Source organism: Castor canadensis, chromosome 4 (genome assembly GCF_047511655.1).
Source record: "Castor canadensis chromosome 4, mCasCan1.hap1v2, whole genome shotgun sequence".
In the NCBI taxonomy this organism is placed as follows: domain Eukaryota; kingdom Metazoa; phylum Chordata; class Mammalia; order Rodentia; family Castoridae; genus Castor; species Castor canadensis.
The window spans coordinates 82,656,897-82,676,265 of NC_133389.1; the positions used below are offsets into that span (position 1 = coordinate 82,656,897).

Genomic DNA, 19,369 nt, shown 5'->3' on the forward strand with positions numbered 1-19,369 from the left:
ATCCTATTGCTCTGCCTCCCAGGAGGACCCTAATACAGAAGGAAATGGGGAAATCTAAATCAAGAACCCAGTAGGGAACACAGTAGGTACTTAATCAATTCAGTATTCATTTATCAAGTGTATGAACACCAACTGCATGAGGCAGGGTGCCCTGGATGTAGCCTGGGATGAATTTCTATGACCAGGGAAAATAGTTAATAAGTAACTATTACAAAGCGGGGGTGGGGGGGGTGGGGGGGTAGGCTAAGAGGGATGTGTTGGGAAGTGACACACAGGAGCCCTGGGTCCCAGCAGAATGAGGGAAGTGATGAGAACAAGCTGTAGGAATTGCCTTGGAGAGTTTGGATTTTGTGTTCCAGGCAATGGGAAGCCACCAAGGGAGTTCAAGCAGAGTTGGATCACAACTTGGTTCCTGGTTGTTTTGGAAAATGGATTCCACTGATGGAATGCAGAGAGATAAGTGAGCAGGCAGCTGCAGTAGTTCAAGTCAGATCTGACTTGGTGAAGGGTGGGTCTGCAGCGATACAGAGATTTCAGAGTCAGATTCTGCAGGGCTTGGAGACTGACAAGGCTGGGGAAGAAGAGGAATGATGCAGTGAGACAACTCACTGTGACCAGGGCCACTAGGAAGCAGTAATTTAATTATAAGAAGGGGTGGGGGGCTTTGGCAAAACACTTTTAAGTTTGGTTTAAGATATGCTCAATCTGAGATACTTGTGTACAAATGGAGCTAGGAAGGGGTCATGAGGCACCAGCATGTGGATGGATCTGAACAGGAGCATGGGAATGAGAACAGGGCTAGAACAAGAAATGACGTTCTTACTTTGAGTTGGTAGGGGAATGATGGTACTGACATAGAAAACCAAGTAGTGATCAGATTGGTGACAGAATCTGGAAAATTTGGTGTTAATCCATGCATGGGATGCTGCATTACTTTACCACATTGTCAAGTCAGTGCCCTGCCCTTGTTTTACCTTTCTGAACTCACAGCTGTGTGATTTGCTCTGGCCAGTTACAGGCAAGCTATAGGGATGTGTGTCACTTCCAGGCAGGAGTGGGACAAGCCCAAGCATGGTTCCTCACATTCCTTTTCTCTTGCCTCTGAGATTATGAAAAAAAACGTAGCCAAGTCTCTCAGTCTAGGTCCTCTCAGCCTGGGGAACCCGCCTGTCACTTGTGAAAAGTGTGACATGAGAAAAAGTGCTGTCACTGTCTTGAAATTCTCAGTAATTTTGAAAAGGGTCCCATGTTTCCCTTTGCACTAAACCTGCAAATTATGTAGCTGGTTCTTACAAACCGCTGAGCTCTTCTGGGTCCTTGTTGCAGTGTAATCTACCCTATCCTAGCTGGTAAACCAAGAAAAAGGAGGGGAAGTTGAGAACAGCAATGCTGCCAGGAGGCCAAGCCATTCAAGCCTGGACGGGGCTGCTGGAGTCAGGACACAGAGGACAATCACTCAACAAGTGTGTCTGTGAAGTGGGGAGCCAGAGGGAGCTGGGAGCCAGAAAGAACTCCATTTGTTCTTTTAAAAATGAGAAATATTTAGAAAGGTTTCAATGTTAAATTGAAGCAGTTATCACAGAAGCAAGAGGAGCAGGGTAAAGATACATGGAAGATGGGATGGATAAGGTAAGTCCCCTTGGAAGGGAGATGGCAAGAGCCCTGGGCACTGGCTATAGAATGAGCACTTCCATTTTAACAGGAAGGAATGGCAGGTGCAGATGCAGGAAGGGTTGGTGGGAATGCTCCTACTGGAGACTTTTTGCTTTTATCTCTAAGGCAGATGTGAGTTAAACTTTGCTCTGGTGGAGGCTTCTGCTCTGCCTCTGAGACCAAGCTCTCAGAACTGGTGGCTGAATCCATCCAGTAATGGTATCACCTGGTGGGTAGGAAGAAAGCAGAGTATGAAAACTGAAGTAGGGACATAGCACACCACCGTCAACAATGATGACACCTAACAAAATGTTTACTGTGCAGCATTTTTAAGCCCTTTGCAGCATCAACTCCTATTTTTACCACACTACGAGGCAAGTACTATTAGCATCCCCATTTTGCAAGTACAAGGCAGTGGGGGCTGGTGGACAAGGCTTCCAACAGGGCCTATTGTATGTTGAATGTTGTAATAATTCACTTTAAGTGGCTGGCCTGTGAGTGCTCTTGTGCTTCATCTTTTAGGCTGAGAACCCAGTGCTTCGAAGACTTCACAGAACACGAGTTTGTGGGTCCTCTACTGCTCACCAGTGCTGCAGAGAACAATGAAAGGAGCTCATGCTGCCCCACAAGTAGTACCTCTAGGGGACCAGCTTGTCCAAACCACAGCCATCTTGAGTTGTAGCCACCATGACTGACCCCAAGTAACCCTGGTACCCCCTTTCCCACATCCCGCCCCAGGTTCCAGCATACTATAGATAAACAAAGCTTTAGAGTGGTATGTGGAGCGTTACCACCAGACCCTGGTCTTGTCAATACAGGAATGTGTCTGACATTGTTGATATAAGCTTTAGATAAACCAGTACATTCCAGCTTGGATGAAAACCACTTTTGTCTTGACCACTATGTAAGCCTCTGACCCAAGTTGTGGGGATCCACTGGCCCTGCTGCTATCTATGACTATGCTTCTCTAAGTCCCCCAAAAAACTGCATGCTCTGCAATTCTGGATCTGTCTGCCTTTCTTCTGTCTCTTGGTGCCTTCTGCCTATGGTGGCTTCTTTTATGTTGGATTGTAACAGACTCCTTTGCTCACTCTGCTCCTGAAAGTTCCTTTGTCCTCTGGGCAGGGCTTCCAATCCTGAAGGATCAAAGACCACATGAAATTGTGTGCAACTTTTCATGTGTCCAGATTTGTAAGTTTCTAACCTAAAATATGATTAAAAACCAGCAGCAAACCAATGGATAGTTCAGGGAGACGATGAGGTTTGATGAACCCATGAACACCTGTGGGTTCAGCTGGCTGGTATTCAAGAGCTTTTGAAACATGTGATAAACATGGTGGGGGATGCTGGCTGCACCCTAGGGAGAGGACAGGGCTGTTTCAGGACCTGAGAGCTTTGAAAGATGGCAAAAGTGAGGAATGGTTCTCTTCACTCTGGATCTGTGTGTGGACGTTTTCTTTGGGAAGGCTTTGCTTTGACACTGATAAGCTTTTCCTGTTTAAATTCTGCACCCAGGCAAGAAGGGTCTCAGGGATGCAGAAGACAAGCCATACCAAAGGAAGCAGAGAGTAGTGAGCTTGAGGATCTGGATTCATGTCCCTAGCCTAGGGCCTAGGGCAATAGGACAAATTTCTGACCTTCTCTGGACCTGTTTCCTTATCTACTCACTGAGGGCCCTGGACAGGTAATCTTGACAATCTGTCAAGATTGTCCAAAGATCCTAAGAGACCTTTCCTGTGAGTTGTCTTACTCAAGTCAGACAAGCTTTTGTTACTTACTGTCAAAACCTTCCTGTTAGTAGAGCTTCCAGCACAGGCAACTAAGCCCAGGTTCTGGCCCTCCCAGTGCAACTCCCAAGGGCCCTGAAAAGCTTGTTGGTTTCCACCGCCCAGAAGCCTCTCTCCAGGCAGAAGAGAGGAGAAGAGAAGAAGGGAAGAAGCCTCGTTGACTCCTCAGCAGATGTCCTGAAAACCACCTGGGCAGCACTGCTGCTCACAGGACGCATGGTGTAAATGGCACAAAGGCTGGGGCTGGTGGGAGTGAGGGAAGGAGAGGGTAACACCTGCCTGCCTTCCCTGGGCCAGACTGTGATGCACACTTTGCGCATTTTTGCAGATGAAGGAACTGAGACTCGGTTTGTGATACACTTTATTCCACATCCCCCGGGAATTATGTATTACAGCCCAGATTCTAGGGCCAAAGTTGTGTTTCTACTGTCCCACGGTGCTCCCTGGAATGACCACTGTACCTTCCAGGATAGGGTAGGCATGACCAAGGAGGCTTTTTTTGTTGTTGAGACACAGTCTCACTATGCAGTCCAGGCTGGTCTGGAACTTCGAATCCTTCTGACTGCACCTCCTGGGAGCTGGGATTACAGGCATGTAATACATGGCTAACCAATGAGGTTTTTATCCTTTGAACATGACTCCACTACCAAATTCATGGTGACATTCACAATGACATGAGCCCTGAACACTGTGTTACTGCTTCGATTCACTCCCTGACCTTCCTATTAATGGTAGCCCTGGCCTAACCATTCTGATGAAGTCAGTGTGTAGGTACTGCACGCCCAAGAAGCAGTTCATAAAACGTGACTGTCTTGCAGAAATTTTATTTGAACGGGGGCACCTCTAGAGTTCTCATTTCAGTGAATGGACAACTCACAATTCAGTGCAGTGTTCCTACTACAAGCCATAAAAACTGGAACTCAATATAGTGCACCTGATACAAAAATAAATTACAGATTCAAAACTAATGCAGAGCTTTACACATAGAAAAAGTAAACACAAAAATAGTTATTGAGTCCTCATAACTGTCTATTGTGTCCAGGTATGAAGACAAAAAAAGCAAAGGGCTCTGTGATATAAAAACACCTGTCTGATAAGGAGAAATCCCTCAAAGTGACTATTATCCCAGGCAGTGAAATAAAATAGGGCCTTGCAGATCCCATCTTTACAAATGACAGAGAATTGCAACTCTACCAACATGTTAACACAACAGAATTCAATTCAGGGAAAATTTCCGTATTTCAGGCAAAGCTGTTCATTCTGGGGCCAATACATAGGAAAATGTTCTATCCTTCTGATCATTCAGGAGCCAGTGTAAGTTTTTGAGCTGGGAAAAAAAATGGCAAACAACATAGAAGTGTACTTCTTTAGTCTACAGAAGTATCCAGTTTACAAATAACTAGCTGGTGGGACCTCACAAAGACTCTCAGCTGACACTCACCCACATCTGCATCTTGTCCATCAGCAAGCCTGTGTGGATGAAGACAAAATGTCCACAAGTGCTGGGTGCCTTGAGTGACAGATAACATTGCAGAACCTATTTGAATTACCCTCCTGCCTCCCAGGCAGCCATTCTACTACTCTACAAATCCAGAAATCAGGGCTTAGGAGTCGTTTTGTAATTAGCTTTACTGAACATAGAAACAGTCACACTGCCTGTGTTGTTTCTGCACAGTACTGGCAGAGCTGAGTGGTGCAGTATATTTACTATCTCTGACCCTTTATAGTACATATGTATGACCCCTGCTAAATGAGAGGACAAGAACTTTTGTTCCTCAAGACCCTTACTTAGAAAAATATGAAAATGTGAGTGACTTGCAAATAATCCTCTAGCAAGGGTTCTAGAAGGACAGCACAACTTTCCTTTTGAGAGAGGTACAAGTCCTAGCCAGAACTGAGGAGAAGAGAACAAGCAGTCTAGATCCAAGGAACAACTCAGGGTTCTCACACTCAAATGTCCACAGGACATCTGTGATTGTGCAAAAGCTAATTAAACTAAAGACAAAAAGTAAAACTATAAGAAACATCTTTCAAAAGAATTTTTCTTAAAGCAATGTAAAAATGTTAAGGAACCCAATTGCTCTGTTCAGCAGTGTATTCCTGTGTAGAAGGGAGATGCTACCAATAAAGTCAGAATTAATTCTCACTGTCTAGGGCAGACAACTGAAACCTTCACATCTTACTTTAAACCACCATGCCAACTTTCCCTTACCCCATCAGGGCTATAATATGGATCATATGAGGATTCTCTTCCTGACTACTCCCCCTGGGAAGACAGCAGAGTGGCTGCTGTGACATCATCCCCAGCAAACCCAGCACAGTGTGCAGCACAACACAAACCATCAGGAAGGCCTGCAGTGCCCTCACCTGCCTCTCTTCCTACCTCAGTCCAACATTATACCAGCTGCCTTCTTACCCAGGGTGATCTCCAGTCTCTCTTTGCCAGCATCCTCAAATGGTTCATATGTTTCCCTTCCTTACTCACCATATCCAGGTATCACACCACTGCCTCAGCGCTGCTTCTCTCCATTCCCACCCCCAGGGGATTAGACCACTATGAGCTGTTGCAGCAGCTCTGGGGAAGCACCAGCAACAGATGAAATAGGAAACACAACTGACAGGTTATCTCGTGTGTCAAGGCTAATTCATCATTCAGGTATTAATTTCTATGCTTATCACTTTGTGTCAAGACATAAGATTTCTTTTTAGCTTGAGAGTCAAATACATTTTTATCAAAGTCCCTACCAAATATTCTGACTGGCGAGAATTAAGGTACCTGAATACACAAAAGTTATGGAATATTTTCAGCTTCCTAATTCCTAGTTTTGGAAAGTTTTAAAATAAGGATGGGTGCTCCCTCCTAAGCAGGATGGGACAGTTAGGCCTTGTAAGTAACAATGCTTTAGCTATTTTATGGTTAGCAGCAAAATTAACCTTGTAGGACATCCAGGGTCACTGAAAATATGATGCCTAGTCCAACATGTCCTGGGTTCAGTACAGGTTCTAGGTGTCACTTACAGTTGTGAGAAAATTTGGAACTGAGGACTGGCATGGACACTGCCCCTTGGCATAATAGCTAAGAGTAGCTAGCAAGAAGGGCCGACTTTCTCTCCTTCAGCAAAAATGTTTTATGCAAAAATTGTTTCCAATCTTTCCAGTTCCCTGGGAAACAGCACAAGATTATTATATCTAAGCTTTCCAGTCAGGCACTGGTATGTTTGCCTTAGCACGAAATTATGCCATAGGGAGTACAGGAATCAAAACCATGGCAGTTTAAAGATCATAAAAGTGGATGTTCTTTTAGCTGAAAAATGAAATGAATGCTCAGTTATATACATATCACAGGGCAGAAGACTAAAAAATAAAGTCCTGGAGGTATAGCTGAACACAGTTGTTGATAACAAGGGATTACCAATGACTTTACCAATGTTGCCTATATAGCATCCTCATTCACCATGGTAATTAAGATGTTTATCTTTTAGTCTATAGATTTAAAGCTAAATTAGTGTTATTCCTGGGTGTTGGGATTATAGGTAGATATTTATATTCTTTTCTGAGTACATACTACTTTGACATTATTTTTGTACAGGTTAAAAGGGATGGATGGGTAATCCTAGAGAACTCTTTCAGCTAAAATAAAACCCCTAATGCAACTCTATTTTCAGTATCCTGTACATAGTTTCATGTGTGATAGGCATTCAACAAGGTTCTCACATCTCCACTCCCATTCCCTATTTCTGCCTGATGATTTTGTTTCTTTCCTTTTTTTAAAGTCAGTTTGGAAGCTCTAAACTTATTCAAGGTAAAATAAATGCTGAGAAGAACTACAAGACGACCAGTTGCAGGGTATATTTTTCCCAGCCTGCCTTCCCACAGAAAGAGGAAGAAAGAGATGGAGGCTATGTCCAAATCAGTTCTGGTATGGAGTATTATTGCACCATGCCTTTACTAAAGAGTCTACAGAGCTATACTCCCCCTGGCTCAGGAAAGGGCAGACACCTCAGGTTAATGCCTGGGGTCTCTGACCAGGAACCTGACTCCTTCCAGGCAAAGTTATAAGGAGGTACGTGATACACATGAGTGCTTTCTGTGGGAAGGCAGGCTGGGAAAAATATACCCTGCAACTGGTCTCCTTGTAGTTCTCAGAATTTATTTTACCTTGATGTAAATTTGTATTAGTAAAGATGGCCAGTCCATAAGAAGCCAAAGTATGAGAGACATTTAAAACCCTGTATATTCTCAACTTCTCTTTAGTATTTTATTAACTATTAAGAGCTGGCCCCAAATACACCTACAGAGTATCTGCATCAATTTCCTAAATTCCTGATTTCCAGGTAATGCGTGAAAAAGTGCAATTTCCCCAACAGGCATTCAGATGAGAGAAGCTCACCCTGATACTAGAGGGAAATAGTAATCAAAATGCTGCTGATTGCCAGTGGTCTTGCTATGGAGTCGTTATGAACAGTTACGACCGCTAGGTGGAGCCAAGAGTTTGAAGGAAAAGGCAGGGGATTCAGGATTTTGCAAACTCTAGTAGTAATAGAAAAAATAAAAGCCCAGATACCCTCACTTAAGCAGATATGTGATGTGATTAAACTTCCAGTTGGACGGAAAACGCAGCTATGTTCTTCATGGAGCTAAAGTCAAATCTAGTAGAGCTTTTTTACCTACAAGTAGAGGACAAGTTCCTGAGTCCAACACATTCCAGCTGAAACATATTCCAGGACGGACTGGTGGACAGTGGTGGGCATTCCAATTACAGGTGGGGAGGGTCCCTTAGAGCTCTGTTGTCAGTAAACACTTCTGCTTCAAGACAGGGTCTCCCACCAAAGGTGGAGCAGAGCTGAAAGGAAGAAAGAATGCTTACTCAAAGGAAACATTTGAGAGGGTGAGAGGCATTCATTCTCTACTAATTCCCATGGAGATACTGAGAACAGACTAGATTACGGATCTAACTGGATATGTACAAACACCTAACTTAGTAATGAGATATGCCACAGAAGGGCATTTTCTAGATACTAATTTCATTTTGAAATGTAAAAATATCATTTTCTTCTACTTCCTTGACTAAACTGTGCTAACATTTAACATTTCTTCATGAGTCAGGGTTGTTATGAATATGCTGTGCTGAGCACAATAACATGTTCAGGAGATACCAAGGTAAGTAGGCTGCTCTGCTTCCCCTGCCCCCCACTCTGTACTGGGGTACGCTGTGTTTCTTTACAAAGGCCCAGTCTCTAAACCAGTTTACTTATTGGCACTGAGAAAAATGAAAGGACATGGGTTTTGCATGAGGGCCACAAGTTTCTGCTGTGGGTGAAGCAGATAATCTTAGATGCAAGGATGAACTGACATCTACTGTGTTTCATAAAAACTTAAAACACTATCAAATCATCTGATGCAGAAAATGTAATTTAAAAAATGTCAAAAGCATTAACAAGATTTAGAAATGAAAACAGCAGCAACTGCTGTGCCACCATTCTCCATTCCTACTACCTAACACTTTCTGTTTTTTTCCCTTACCACTGAATCACTCCACCAACCCTCTACTACCTAACACTTTCAACTGTTTTGTTTTGTTTGTAGTTCTGGGGATTGAACTCAGGGCCTTGCACTGGCTAGGCAAGTACTCCTCTATGTGAGCCACACCCCTAATCTTCAGTGTTTTCTTCTAGTATTTTCCTTTTTGGGCCTCACCCCAGACACACTGAGGGTGTTGTCCAGCAGCCCATGTGTTAACAAGTCTTCCTTCTATGACTCTGCCTCACAACTATTCTGTTCAGTGTGTTTCCACAGTGACCTCCTACTATGGACTATGAAGTCTTGACTCTCTTAAACCTCTTCCCCAGCCCCACAGTCCTGCTTTCCTGTATTTTCAACACAGCTATCTGACCAATTTTGCTCATTAAGTGTTTGCTGAAATTATGTAAATATCTTCACAACTGGGTATCTTTGCATACTTTTTATTTTCCTGGGAATGAGGTGCCTCATTTTTATAAATTAATTGTGATTGTGTTCTCAGTCTTCTATGTGTATCTGTAATTTATCCCTAACCTCTCAGGTGGAACTGTGGATCTCTTCTCAGTACATTAGACATGTACTTGAGCCACGCCCCCAGCCCTTTTTCTATAGTTATTTTTCAGGTAAGGGTCTCCTATTTTTCCTTAGGTCTGGCCTTAGATCACAATCCTCCTACCTATGGCCTCCCAGCATAGCCAGGATCTAGGCACACACTGCTATACCCAGCTTATTTGATAAGACGGGAGTCTTGCTAATTTTGTGCTCAGGCTGGCCCTGAACCACAATCTCCCCAATCTCTAGCTCCTGAGTAGCTACAACCACAGACTCATCATCTGGCCCTAAGTTCTTTCAGGTTAATCAGCTCTAGCAATTTTCCTTCCTTCTCCAATCAATTGCCCACATTCTCAACAGCAGGAGAATAAGAGAAATGGCAGCTCATCTGGAAAAAGGTCTGAGGTAACGGTGAAGGTAATTATCAATCCTTTGCAAAACAGGTACAGTTTAGCACTGAAGAGTTCTTTTCAGTCCATTGTGTTTCCAGCAAGCAACATGTTGAAATGAGCTCACAGCAGGGCCCTCACCTTGGGAATGTCCTTCCTTGTCTTTATACTGCACCTCTTCACCTATATTGCTGGGCACTGCCATTCATCGCTATTATAGTAGGCGCAATCATAACAGTAAAGCAGAAAAGGAAAAGACACAAAATGCTTTTAAAACAAACAAAAAATTTAAAGATAAGCGTGTTAAGTTTTTTTTCTGTTGGTGGCACTAGGGTTTGAACTCAAGGCTTCATGCTTGATAAAAACAGGCACTCTACTACTTCAGCCCCACCTCAAATCTGTTAATATTTTATCTAGTGAAGAATTTTGTAGAAAATTACTGGTAGCAAGAAAAAAACCAAACTATGTTTTAAAAAGGCAGGAAAAAATTGTTCGATTTTAATTAAGTTCAATTAAGAATTTATAAGAACTGACATTGGTATTTTAAATACAATCAATTTCACTTATGACTTTCCCTCCAACAGATGCTTACAATGGCAACTGAGAAATAATTTTCTCACCTGGTCACAGCATCTACTAAGAATGGTGCTGGGGCAGAGATGAGTAGGATTCCGTCTTTATTACCATGTCCCTCTGTTCCTGCCGGAGCCGTTCCACACTGTGCAGGTCCATTAGAAAGGGCACCACACTGCTGTGGGTGATACACACACGTCTGAACATAGAAGTAACAGTACTTCCCCAGTCCATACTTTAGCTCTAAATCAGTTCCATTAATGACAAGAAGGGAACAAAGGTAATTTTGACATTCATGGAGGTTTTATTTTTTTTAAACCAGCTTTTACCTCAGATTTTTGTCTGCATCCTTTAGCATTTACAAACAGAAAGATTAAGCCACAAATTTGAAGCCATTAAATTCGATTAATAGAACTTTGACAATGATCCCAAATTTGTAAGAAAAAATAAGAACCTGGTGATCCCACAGGCCTTGCTTTGAAAACATAACAAGAAAAATCACAAATATCACAAACTTACTGGAATAATCCACCGGGGCGTGATTATGGATGTTGAAGACACCTAAAACAAATTTGACATATATATTTACTTTTAGGGGACACTGACTTATTTTCATAATTATACTCCTAATCCCTTCTCCTATTATGAAATATATTTAAGGGAGTGCAATTCTTATGAGCCTCCTTGAGCTGACATGAACTTCTGAATCAAAGACTCCCTTTTACAACACAGATGCCATACCTCACCACTTAAACTGTCACAATTTTGAGGACCTCTTAACCTAAATATTTACAACTCAAGAACACTACTACTACTTTCAGTTCACTTAATAGGACCTCCCTTCACTCCACACCCGTTTTATTTTCTGAAATTTTAGTTAATTACAAATAATCATAGCCTTTGTGGTAATATTTTAAACAATGGATTGTAACTAATCCAAATAAAAAGCATAAAGAAAGTCACAGAAAAAAAATTGGTTTATATACAGGTTACTCTAATTGTTATGCACTCATGATGAAGAAGGCAGCAATAATAACACCCATATTGTTCCCAACTCATACAGCATTTGTTACATTCTTTCTTAGTGTTTAGTTTTCTAGATCTTACTTCTATGTATAGAAATATAATCTAATGACTTCCACTACTTTATGGAAACTTAAGGCTAGTCTTTGCGCTGGTGTCCTTAGTTACTGATAAGAAAAATTTAATATAGATCCAAATCTTAGTAAGTTAGGTAACTACCAAAAGAATAAAAGCATGATTGTCCTACCAATATCAAGAAAATGTATTTTAACTGTAGGATATAGAGAAGCAGCAAGGAAAAATATGATAAACAGTTAATAAAAACTGGTTTGGACTAAAGGATTAGCTCAAGTGGTAAGAGTGCTTGCCTAGCAAGCATGAGGCCCTGAGTTAAACCCCCAGGGCTGCAAAACAAAAACAAAGACAAACAAAAAAACTTATTTGGCAGAAATGAATCCTACAGTATAAACTATAATTAAAATAAATATAAATGGGTTAAACTCAAGAGTACAAAGACTCTTAAATAAGATTTTTCAAGAGATCCAGCAAAATATTGTTTAAAAAAGGTCCATTTAAATCCAACAGATACAGAAAGGCTGAAAATGAAAGGATAGAAAATTAATTTTATGTAGCACGAAATACAAACTTAAATTTGTCAATTTTTAAATTAAATAAAAGGGAAATTAAGAAAGCTAAGAAAAAAGGGGGCAAACAAGGACACTTTAAATAAAGTGTCAAAAGTGGAGAGAACAGGAGGGGGGAGGTGGCCCAAACACTGTATACACATGTAAGTAAATATAAAAATGATAAAATAAAAGAAAGAAAGAAAATAAATAAAAAACAAAGTGCCAAAAGGAGCTCTAGAAAGTATAATTATCAGGATCATATATGCATCTCACAGTATAACTTCAAAATATGTAAAGGAGTAATTGAGAGACCTAGCAATGGAGAGAAACAGATTAAACAAGTGACTGTCCATATAGATATAAACATACTCCAGAAATTGCTAGAATACTCAGGAGAATCAGATTGGCTAATGGCAGAATTCGGCAAGTTCACTAGACATAAAATCAACTTAAAAATACGGGCTGGTGGAGTGGCTCCAGCAGGTAAAAGCGCCTGCCTAGCAAGAGTGAGTTTCTGAGTTGAAACCTGGGTGCCACCAAAAAAAATTTAAATACATAAAAATAAATAGTAGAAATTTAAATACCATTTAAAATATCAACAAAGTTACACATTACCTAGGGTTTAGCCTAACAAATGATACAGAAAACTTACAGAGAACATTTAAGAGAATTTAATAAAGATGAGAAAAAGATACACTCAAAAAATTTCACATTATAAAAATACTACTCATCTACAAAAATAAAAATTCCATCAAAATGCCAGTAGAATATTTTGTGAAATGACAAGTACATTCTACAGTTCATAAGGCTGCATCAGATACTAAAACATATTACAAAGCCAGAGTAATAAAAATACTATAGTATTTATTTTTATTACAGCAGAAAAACAGAGGGCCCAATGGAATGGAATAGAGGTGACATGACATTACAAACCTATTCATCTCCCAAGTGCTAGACATAGGGTGCATTAATCTCTTCAATATCTATCACAAATGATACTGTGATAAAATTCTTCATGTGTTGTATATACAGATGGAGAGAAAATGTTTTTAATGTCTAAGACTAATATGAAATTGATATCTACACTATATAAAAACTCTTGAAATGAGCAAGAAAAAGGAAAACTAATAGAAAAATGAGCAAAAGATATGAACAGGAGATTCACTCAGAGGAAACTTAAATCGACATTAAAAAATTGAAGGTAATATCCAATTTAACTCATATAAAACTACAACGAGACAAACTCATCAAATGGGGAGATATAAAGTCAGATAAAGCGCACCTGAAGGAAGAATGTGAGTGGAATGGGAACACAAGCGTGCTGCTGGTGGAACTGTGAATTGTGAAAGCAGCTCTGGGAGCAGCCAGCAACACCAGGATGTTCAGTGTTCACTTACACCTGCAGCTGGACAATCCTACTCATCACAAACTCCTCCACAACTCCTTAAAGGATATACAAGTGAAGATGCTTATCTAACAAATACACAGGAGGCCTGGAAAGACATAGAAAATGCAGTGGAATGGGTGCCTCAGGAAAAAAGAGGAATGGAAAGTGGCAAGTGGAGAAAAAGGGGAAGATAAAACAGACATTTTGCGTGAACCTGAAAGGACAATGTGCCAAGGATGGAAGAGTAGATTTAACTTAATTTGGGTCCTGATATTAAAAAAAAGAACATGATCCTATTGGTCATAGGGGTATTTCATGTCACAAACTTATTCTATATATTTACCCATCCAATGGATGGGATTCTCAGTGCCTTCCAGAACTTTCTTCCTAGTTTCAGTAATGAGAGACAGCTCTAATAGGATACGGAAGTCATGAATGGGAAAAACGTATTTTTGACTAAGACAAGTTATCATAAATATAGCAATTCTTCCTCCAAATTAATTCATGGCATCAATGTAATTACAAATAAAAATCCAAAGGATACAGAGTGGGTGAAGCTTGACAAAATTATTCAAAAGATCGTCTAAAAGATTCAGCAAGCAAAAGTAGCAAACCACTGCATAACAGACATTAGGAGCAGGCTTGCACATATCAAAACTTACTAAAAAGCTAAAACTGTAAGTGTGTAATAGTTCTGATAACTGAGAAACATGTGAATGTAATAGAACACTCCATAAATAGAACGTGGGGCTAATGGGATGGCTCAAGTGGTAGTGTTTGCCTAGCAAGCGTGAGGCCCTGAGTTCAAACCCCAGTATTACAAAAACTACAAAAACCCCCAACATATCTACACTTCATTTTTAAAAAGAGCACACAAAATTTGTAGGGAAGGAAAAGTATACTAGTGATATAAGAGGTTTTGTTTAGTTTTTTATAGTGGTGGTGGGGATGGAACCCAGGGCCTCACACGTTAGGCAAGCATTCCACTGAGCTTACATTCCCAGCCCTGTTTTGTTTTTCTAAACAATCCTCTTAATTTTCATCACTGTATCACCTACCCATTATGACAAAGAGCATACTTGCAATAAGTGTTCTGAAGTAAGCCTCCAAGGATTAGTCCTCTGGGCTTTAGATCATCTTGCATTAATCTTAGAAATTATCTCTTTATTATGACTCAATATCACTATCTCTTTTCTATGTACTTGTGCAGACTTCTGATTATTTCTTCTTTGGTAAAGTCGTGTGTGTGTGTGTGTGTGTGTGTGTGTGTGTGTGTGTGTGTAGCAGAAAAGTTTACCTGAGATAAAAAAAAGTAGCAAAGTGTGTGTGTGTGTGTGTGTGTGTGTGTGTGTAGCAGAAAAGTTTACCTGAGATAAAAAAAAGTAGCAAAGATTAGAGCTCCCAAACCTGGGAGAGGTCCCAAGAGAAAGTGCCTGATAAAGTCTTCTTGTTTATTGATCTAAGCTGGTGTTTGCTGAACCACATCTACATCATCTGAGAACATGCTTAGAAATGAAATTTTCAGGCCCTTCCCAAGGCATACCAAATTAGAAACTGTGAGGGGGGAACCCAGCAATTTGTTTTTAATACACCCTCTAGGTGGCTCTGATACACTCTCGAGTTTGAGAATTAATGAGCTAAGCAAACATCCCACACCAGAGAAAGTACCATCTGGACTTGTGAGCCTTGAGAATGGCATCTAGCTCCTGTGGCCATTCCTGTCATGTTGCTTATAAGGCTCCAGTCCCTGGAGAGATGAAACTGTTTCATGTTTGTATTATAAACACAGCACTGAACACACTAGCTTCTAGATTCTGATGACTGATTCTGTTGAATGATAATCGTTTTTATACTTCCACTTTGTGTGTGTGTGTGTGTGTGTGTGTGTGTGTGTGTGTGTGTGGTAGTGGGGTTTGAACTCAGGGGGCCTACACCTTAAGCCACTCTATCAGCCCCTTTTTGTGATGGGTTTTCCAAGATAGGGTCTCTTGAATTATTTTTCCCAGTCTGGCTCTGAACTGTGATCCTTCTGATCTCTGCCTCCTGAGTAGCTAGACTACAGGTGTGCGCCACCAGCACCTGGCTACTCCCACACTATAAAAATTTTAAGCTTAAATATGCCCTTATTGTCTTAACTCTACACTGGCTTATCCCCCGATTTCTCATGTTGTTTGATATGGTATTGAATTATAAACAGGCTTACAGTTGCATGTGATTTTATATAGTGACATGCAAATTCAATGTGTAGAATTTTAGTACAGAAAAGCAACACTAAATGGTTACTGAAATATAAACTCTTATTAAATGACAAGTTTTACTAAATTGCTAAATGTCAAAAATTGAAATCAAGCAGGAACATTTCCGAAACAGAAATTCCTTCCCACCTTGCTGTTTTAAAGCATATTTACCTGGGGTGTGACTGTCTGGTCAATTAGATTCTCAGTTAGAGACAAGAGTAAGGCGTCCAATTCATCTGTTGCATCCTGTTAAAGACAAGGCATCTAGAATCACTAAATGACTCATTCACTGTCATTGTTTTCTATATTCTCTCAGTTTATAATTCTGGTTAGTGTTAATCCTTTAAACAAATAAGGACATTGAAGAATCTTGGTTATTTAGATTCTACCTCTTTATGGAGAGGAACCTAGACTACAATCAGAACCTGAAAAAAGAAGTGTTCTGTAAATTTTCACATAGTTATTCCCTTTGGTGACATAAAACATGAGTGGAGTTAAGATTGTTCTGGCTTTTTTTTTAGACTAGCTAAGAGTGGTAAGAAATCCAGCACAGGAGACTGTGAATCAAAGTGATTTCTTAGTTCCAAATGCTTCTTTATCTAGATGTATGGGTATCTCACAAGAATTCAATGCAAACTCTTTCCTATAAATGCTAATTAATACTTTATTTGAAGCACCTTATGGAGGACCCAATTCTGTACTGCAGTGTGGGGGAATTTAAAAATAAGGATAAAATTCCAATCTAACAAAATGGAAAATAGGAACCTAGCATGAACATTATGTTACACAAAAAAATCTTCATTTGTACATTTCTATTTCTATTTGCCTTCAGGCCTTAGTGGATCTTTATTCCTATTTCAACATGTAACTTAATTTTAGTCACACACATGAAGAAATGTTCTCCTTCCTTTCTCATCTCTCTCCCCTTAACCTATCCTTTTCCATCTACACCCTGTGCTGAGTGCATGGTAACAGCCTGTACACGTGTCTACCTCAGTGTATTATAATTCTCTCTCCCACTGCATGATAAGCAGTTTGAAAGCAGAGAACATATTTCCGGTTTCATTCATTTTCTAATCTGTGATGCCTAGCATGCTGCCTAGTGCATAATATCCATACAATAAATCTTTGAATTAAATGTCCTTCTTTGTTCTAAAAACACCTCAGGTTCCACTTAACAACTTTCAGCAACTAGTCAAGGATATTCATGTCTTTTGGGAATTTCAATTAGCAAAAAAAGGAACTCCCAATTAAAGGTATATTAGGTTAGATTTTTCCTTTTATCCTTAAAGTCTGAAAGATTATATTACCTACAAATCAAATATACATTGCATTTATGCAGTGAGATGAATGATTTCAAGTTTTTCTTCTTTTTTTATAAGCTATTTGGTAAATTTCTATAATAAACTATACAATAAAAGAGCAAAATGGTACATGTTAATTTGCAAGAGTCATTTTAAATTTATTTTGCAAATTAAAACATTCAGGGAGCCAGGCACCAGATGCTCACATTTGTAATCCTAGCTACTAGAGAGGCTGAGATTTGAAAGATTATGGTTTGAGGCAAGCCTGAGCAAATAGTTCTCAAGACCCCCATCTCTAAAATAACCATAGTGAAATGGACTGGAGGTGTGGCTCAAGCAGTACAGTGCCTGCTTTGCAAGTGCAAAGCCCTGAGTTCAAACATCAGTACCACAAAAAAAAAAAAAAAAAAAAAAAAAAGAGTATTCACAGGCAATGAACTAGATTCCATGATTTCTGAATTGGTAAAAGTATGAGAAGAGGACACAGTAAGGCAGAAGTTGGGATGGGCTGGTTGTTAAAACACAGTGATGGGTCCTGTTATTTCAAAAAGATCACTTCAGTCACCAAATATTTACTTAGCATCTATTATGTGCCATGTACTGCTGGAGACATCTAGGAACACAGCAATGAACAAAAAACAGTATCAGCCAGGTGTGGTGTGGCACCCTGTAAAATCAGCATGGGGGAGGCTAAGGCAGGAGTTTCTTGAGTTCAAGGCTAGCCTTGGCTACAGAGTGAGACTGTCTCAAAATAATCCAAAATAAAAACGACAATACAACCAAACAAAACAGATCAATTTTCTCACACAACTTATATTCTCTAGAGTAAATCAAATTACAAATTTCAACAAAATTACCTATGTGCTAGAGACATGAAGTCCTAATTTTTTTTTAATCTAATAAGCACTTAAAAAGCGTTCATTTGCAAGTAACAATGTGTCTCCTTAAATGGGAAAATGAGTTGAAAGCACCACCAGTATCCCAAACCACCCCCCAATATGGTGGATGGGGAGGGGCAGGTGGGAGGAATGGGTCACTAAAACTGCAGAGGAAAACTTGCTATTTTTTTTCCCCCCTCGGTACTGGGGTTTGAGTTACTCTTGTGAAGGATGTGACAATAGGGTTTTCCCTAGAGAACTGAGGCTCAATGTGTTTCTCACAGTATAAATCCTAATGCCAATCAGAAGTCATCAGATACCTTTGGGTATACTACAGGATTCAATTCAATAATGCCTTTGGAAAAACTTACGTAAATGTTCTTACCTTTAGAATAGAATCGCTGTCTGTGGGTGTGGTATGAACCACAAGAGAATCTTTGCAGAGGGACACATTCTCATTTAATACAGCACTGGGAAGAAAAAGATAAACTCAATCATGGAGCAGTTCTATAGGAAAAGATAGCACTGCTGAACAAAAGCCTTAGGAAAGAAGGAATTCATAGAGGGGAAGAAGAGACAGCAGCTGGAGGGGAGCTCCCAGCAGTCAGTGCTGTACTCATGTCCTATGTGAAACCTTTCCCCACCCCCACAGAGTTTTTTGGTGTTGTTTTTTTTTTTTTTGGCAGTACTAGGGTTTGAACTCAGGGCTTGCTAGGCAGGTGATCTTACCACCTGAGCCACTCTGTCAGCCCCCCACAGAAGTTTTTTATATCTAAGTCAAACTAAATTGCTGCTGGATTGAAATAATAGACTACTTGCTTCCTTCCTAAAATCTCACTAAAACGACAGCAAAGAGTTATCCTTACCAAAAGAAAAAAACTCCTAAAACTTAAAAACCATTAAAGGTTGTCAGTGGTGTAGTTTAGAAACTTTTAGGAAATCCTGAAAGAGACAGTAGAGAGGAATGGTTTCAAGATTATTAACAGAATAAATATTATATTCTACCCCAACAGCATCAAATTCAGAGAATTATATAAAAGATGGAAAGCCAGCCAAAACAGATACAGACTGATTTTAAAAAGCTATTATAAAATACATGAATTTGAAAAAGCTCAGTGGATCACAAATTTTACAGAATACCCAAGACATGAGAGAACACTCAGGAAACATCAGGACAAGCCACTATCTGAAGATATGGGCTGGAGAGTTCTATTGCAGAAGCTAGAAGCAACATCCAAGATGTACCAGATCTACAACAGGGCTAGACAGGAGAGGATGCCAGAGGACCTGTTACCCGACAGGGTGTCTTTTTTTTTAATTTTAATTTTTTTATTATTCATATGTGCATACAATGCTTGGGTCATTTCTCCCCACTGCCGACAGGGTGTCTTATCTCCAGACAAGAGTAATGAAAATAGAATTAGTCCTACAGATGGCTTC

The 19,369-nt window shown here is 40.1% G+C and overlaps 1 protein-coding gene across 5 annotated transcripts in view; it reads right to left on the bottom strand.

Moving 5' to 3' along the window:
- Positions 1-4,248: 4,248 nt before the first annotated feature.
- Positions 4,249-19,369, bottom strand: part of Epb41l5 (erythrocyte membrane protein band 4.1 like 5) — a 134,653-nt gene continuing 119,532 nt past the window's right edge. For 4 of the 5 annotated variants that reach the window (XM_074070539.1, XM_074070535.1, XM_074070536.1 and 1 more), the window contains 5 exons: positions 18,315-18,399; positions 15,919-15,993; positions 10,994-11,035; positions 10,522-10,652; positions 4,249-8,283 (listed from right to left, as the gene is read on the bottom strand). In XM_074070539.1, the coding sequence (XP_073926640.1) occupies positions 8,217-8,283; positions 10,522-10,652; positions 10,994-11,035; positions 15,919-15,993; positions 18,315-18,399 (400 nt within the window). In that variant the 3' untranslated portion in view covers positions 4,249-8,216. Of the gene's footprint in view, positions 8,284-10,042; positions 10,113-10,521; positions 10,653-10,993; positions 11,036-15,918; positions 15,994-18,314; positions 18,400-19,369 lie in introns of all 5 variants that reach the window. The other variant, XM_074070537.1, reaches the window with a different exon arrangement.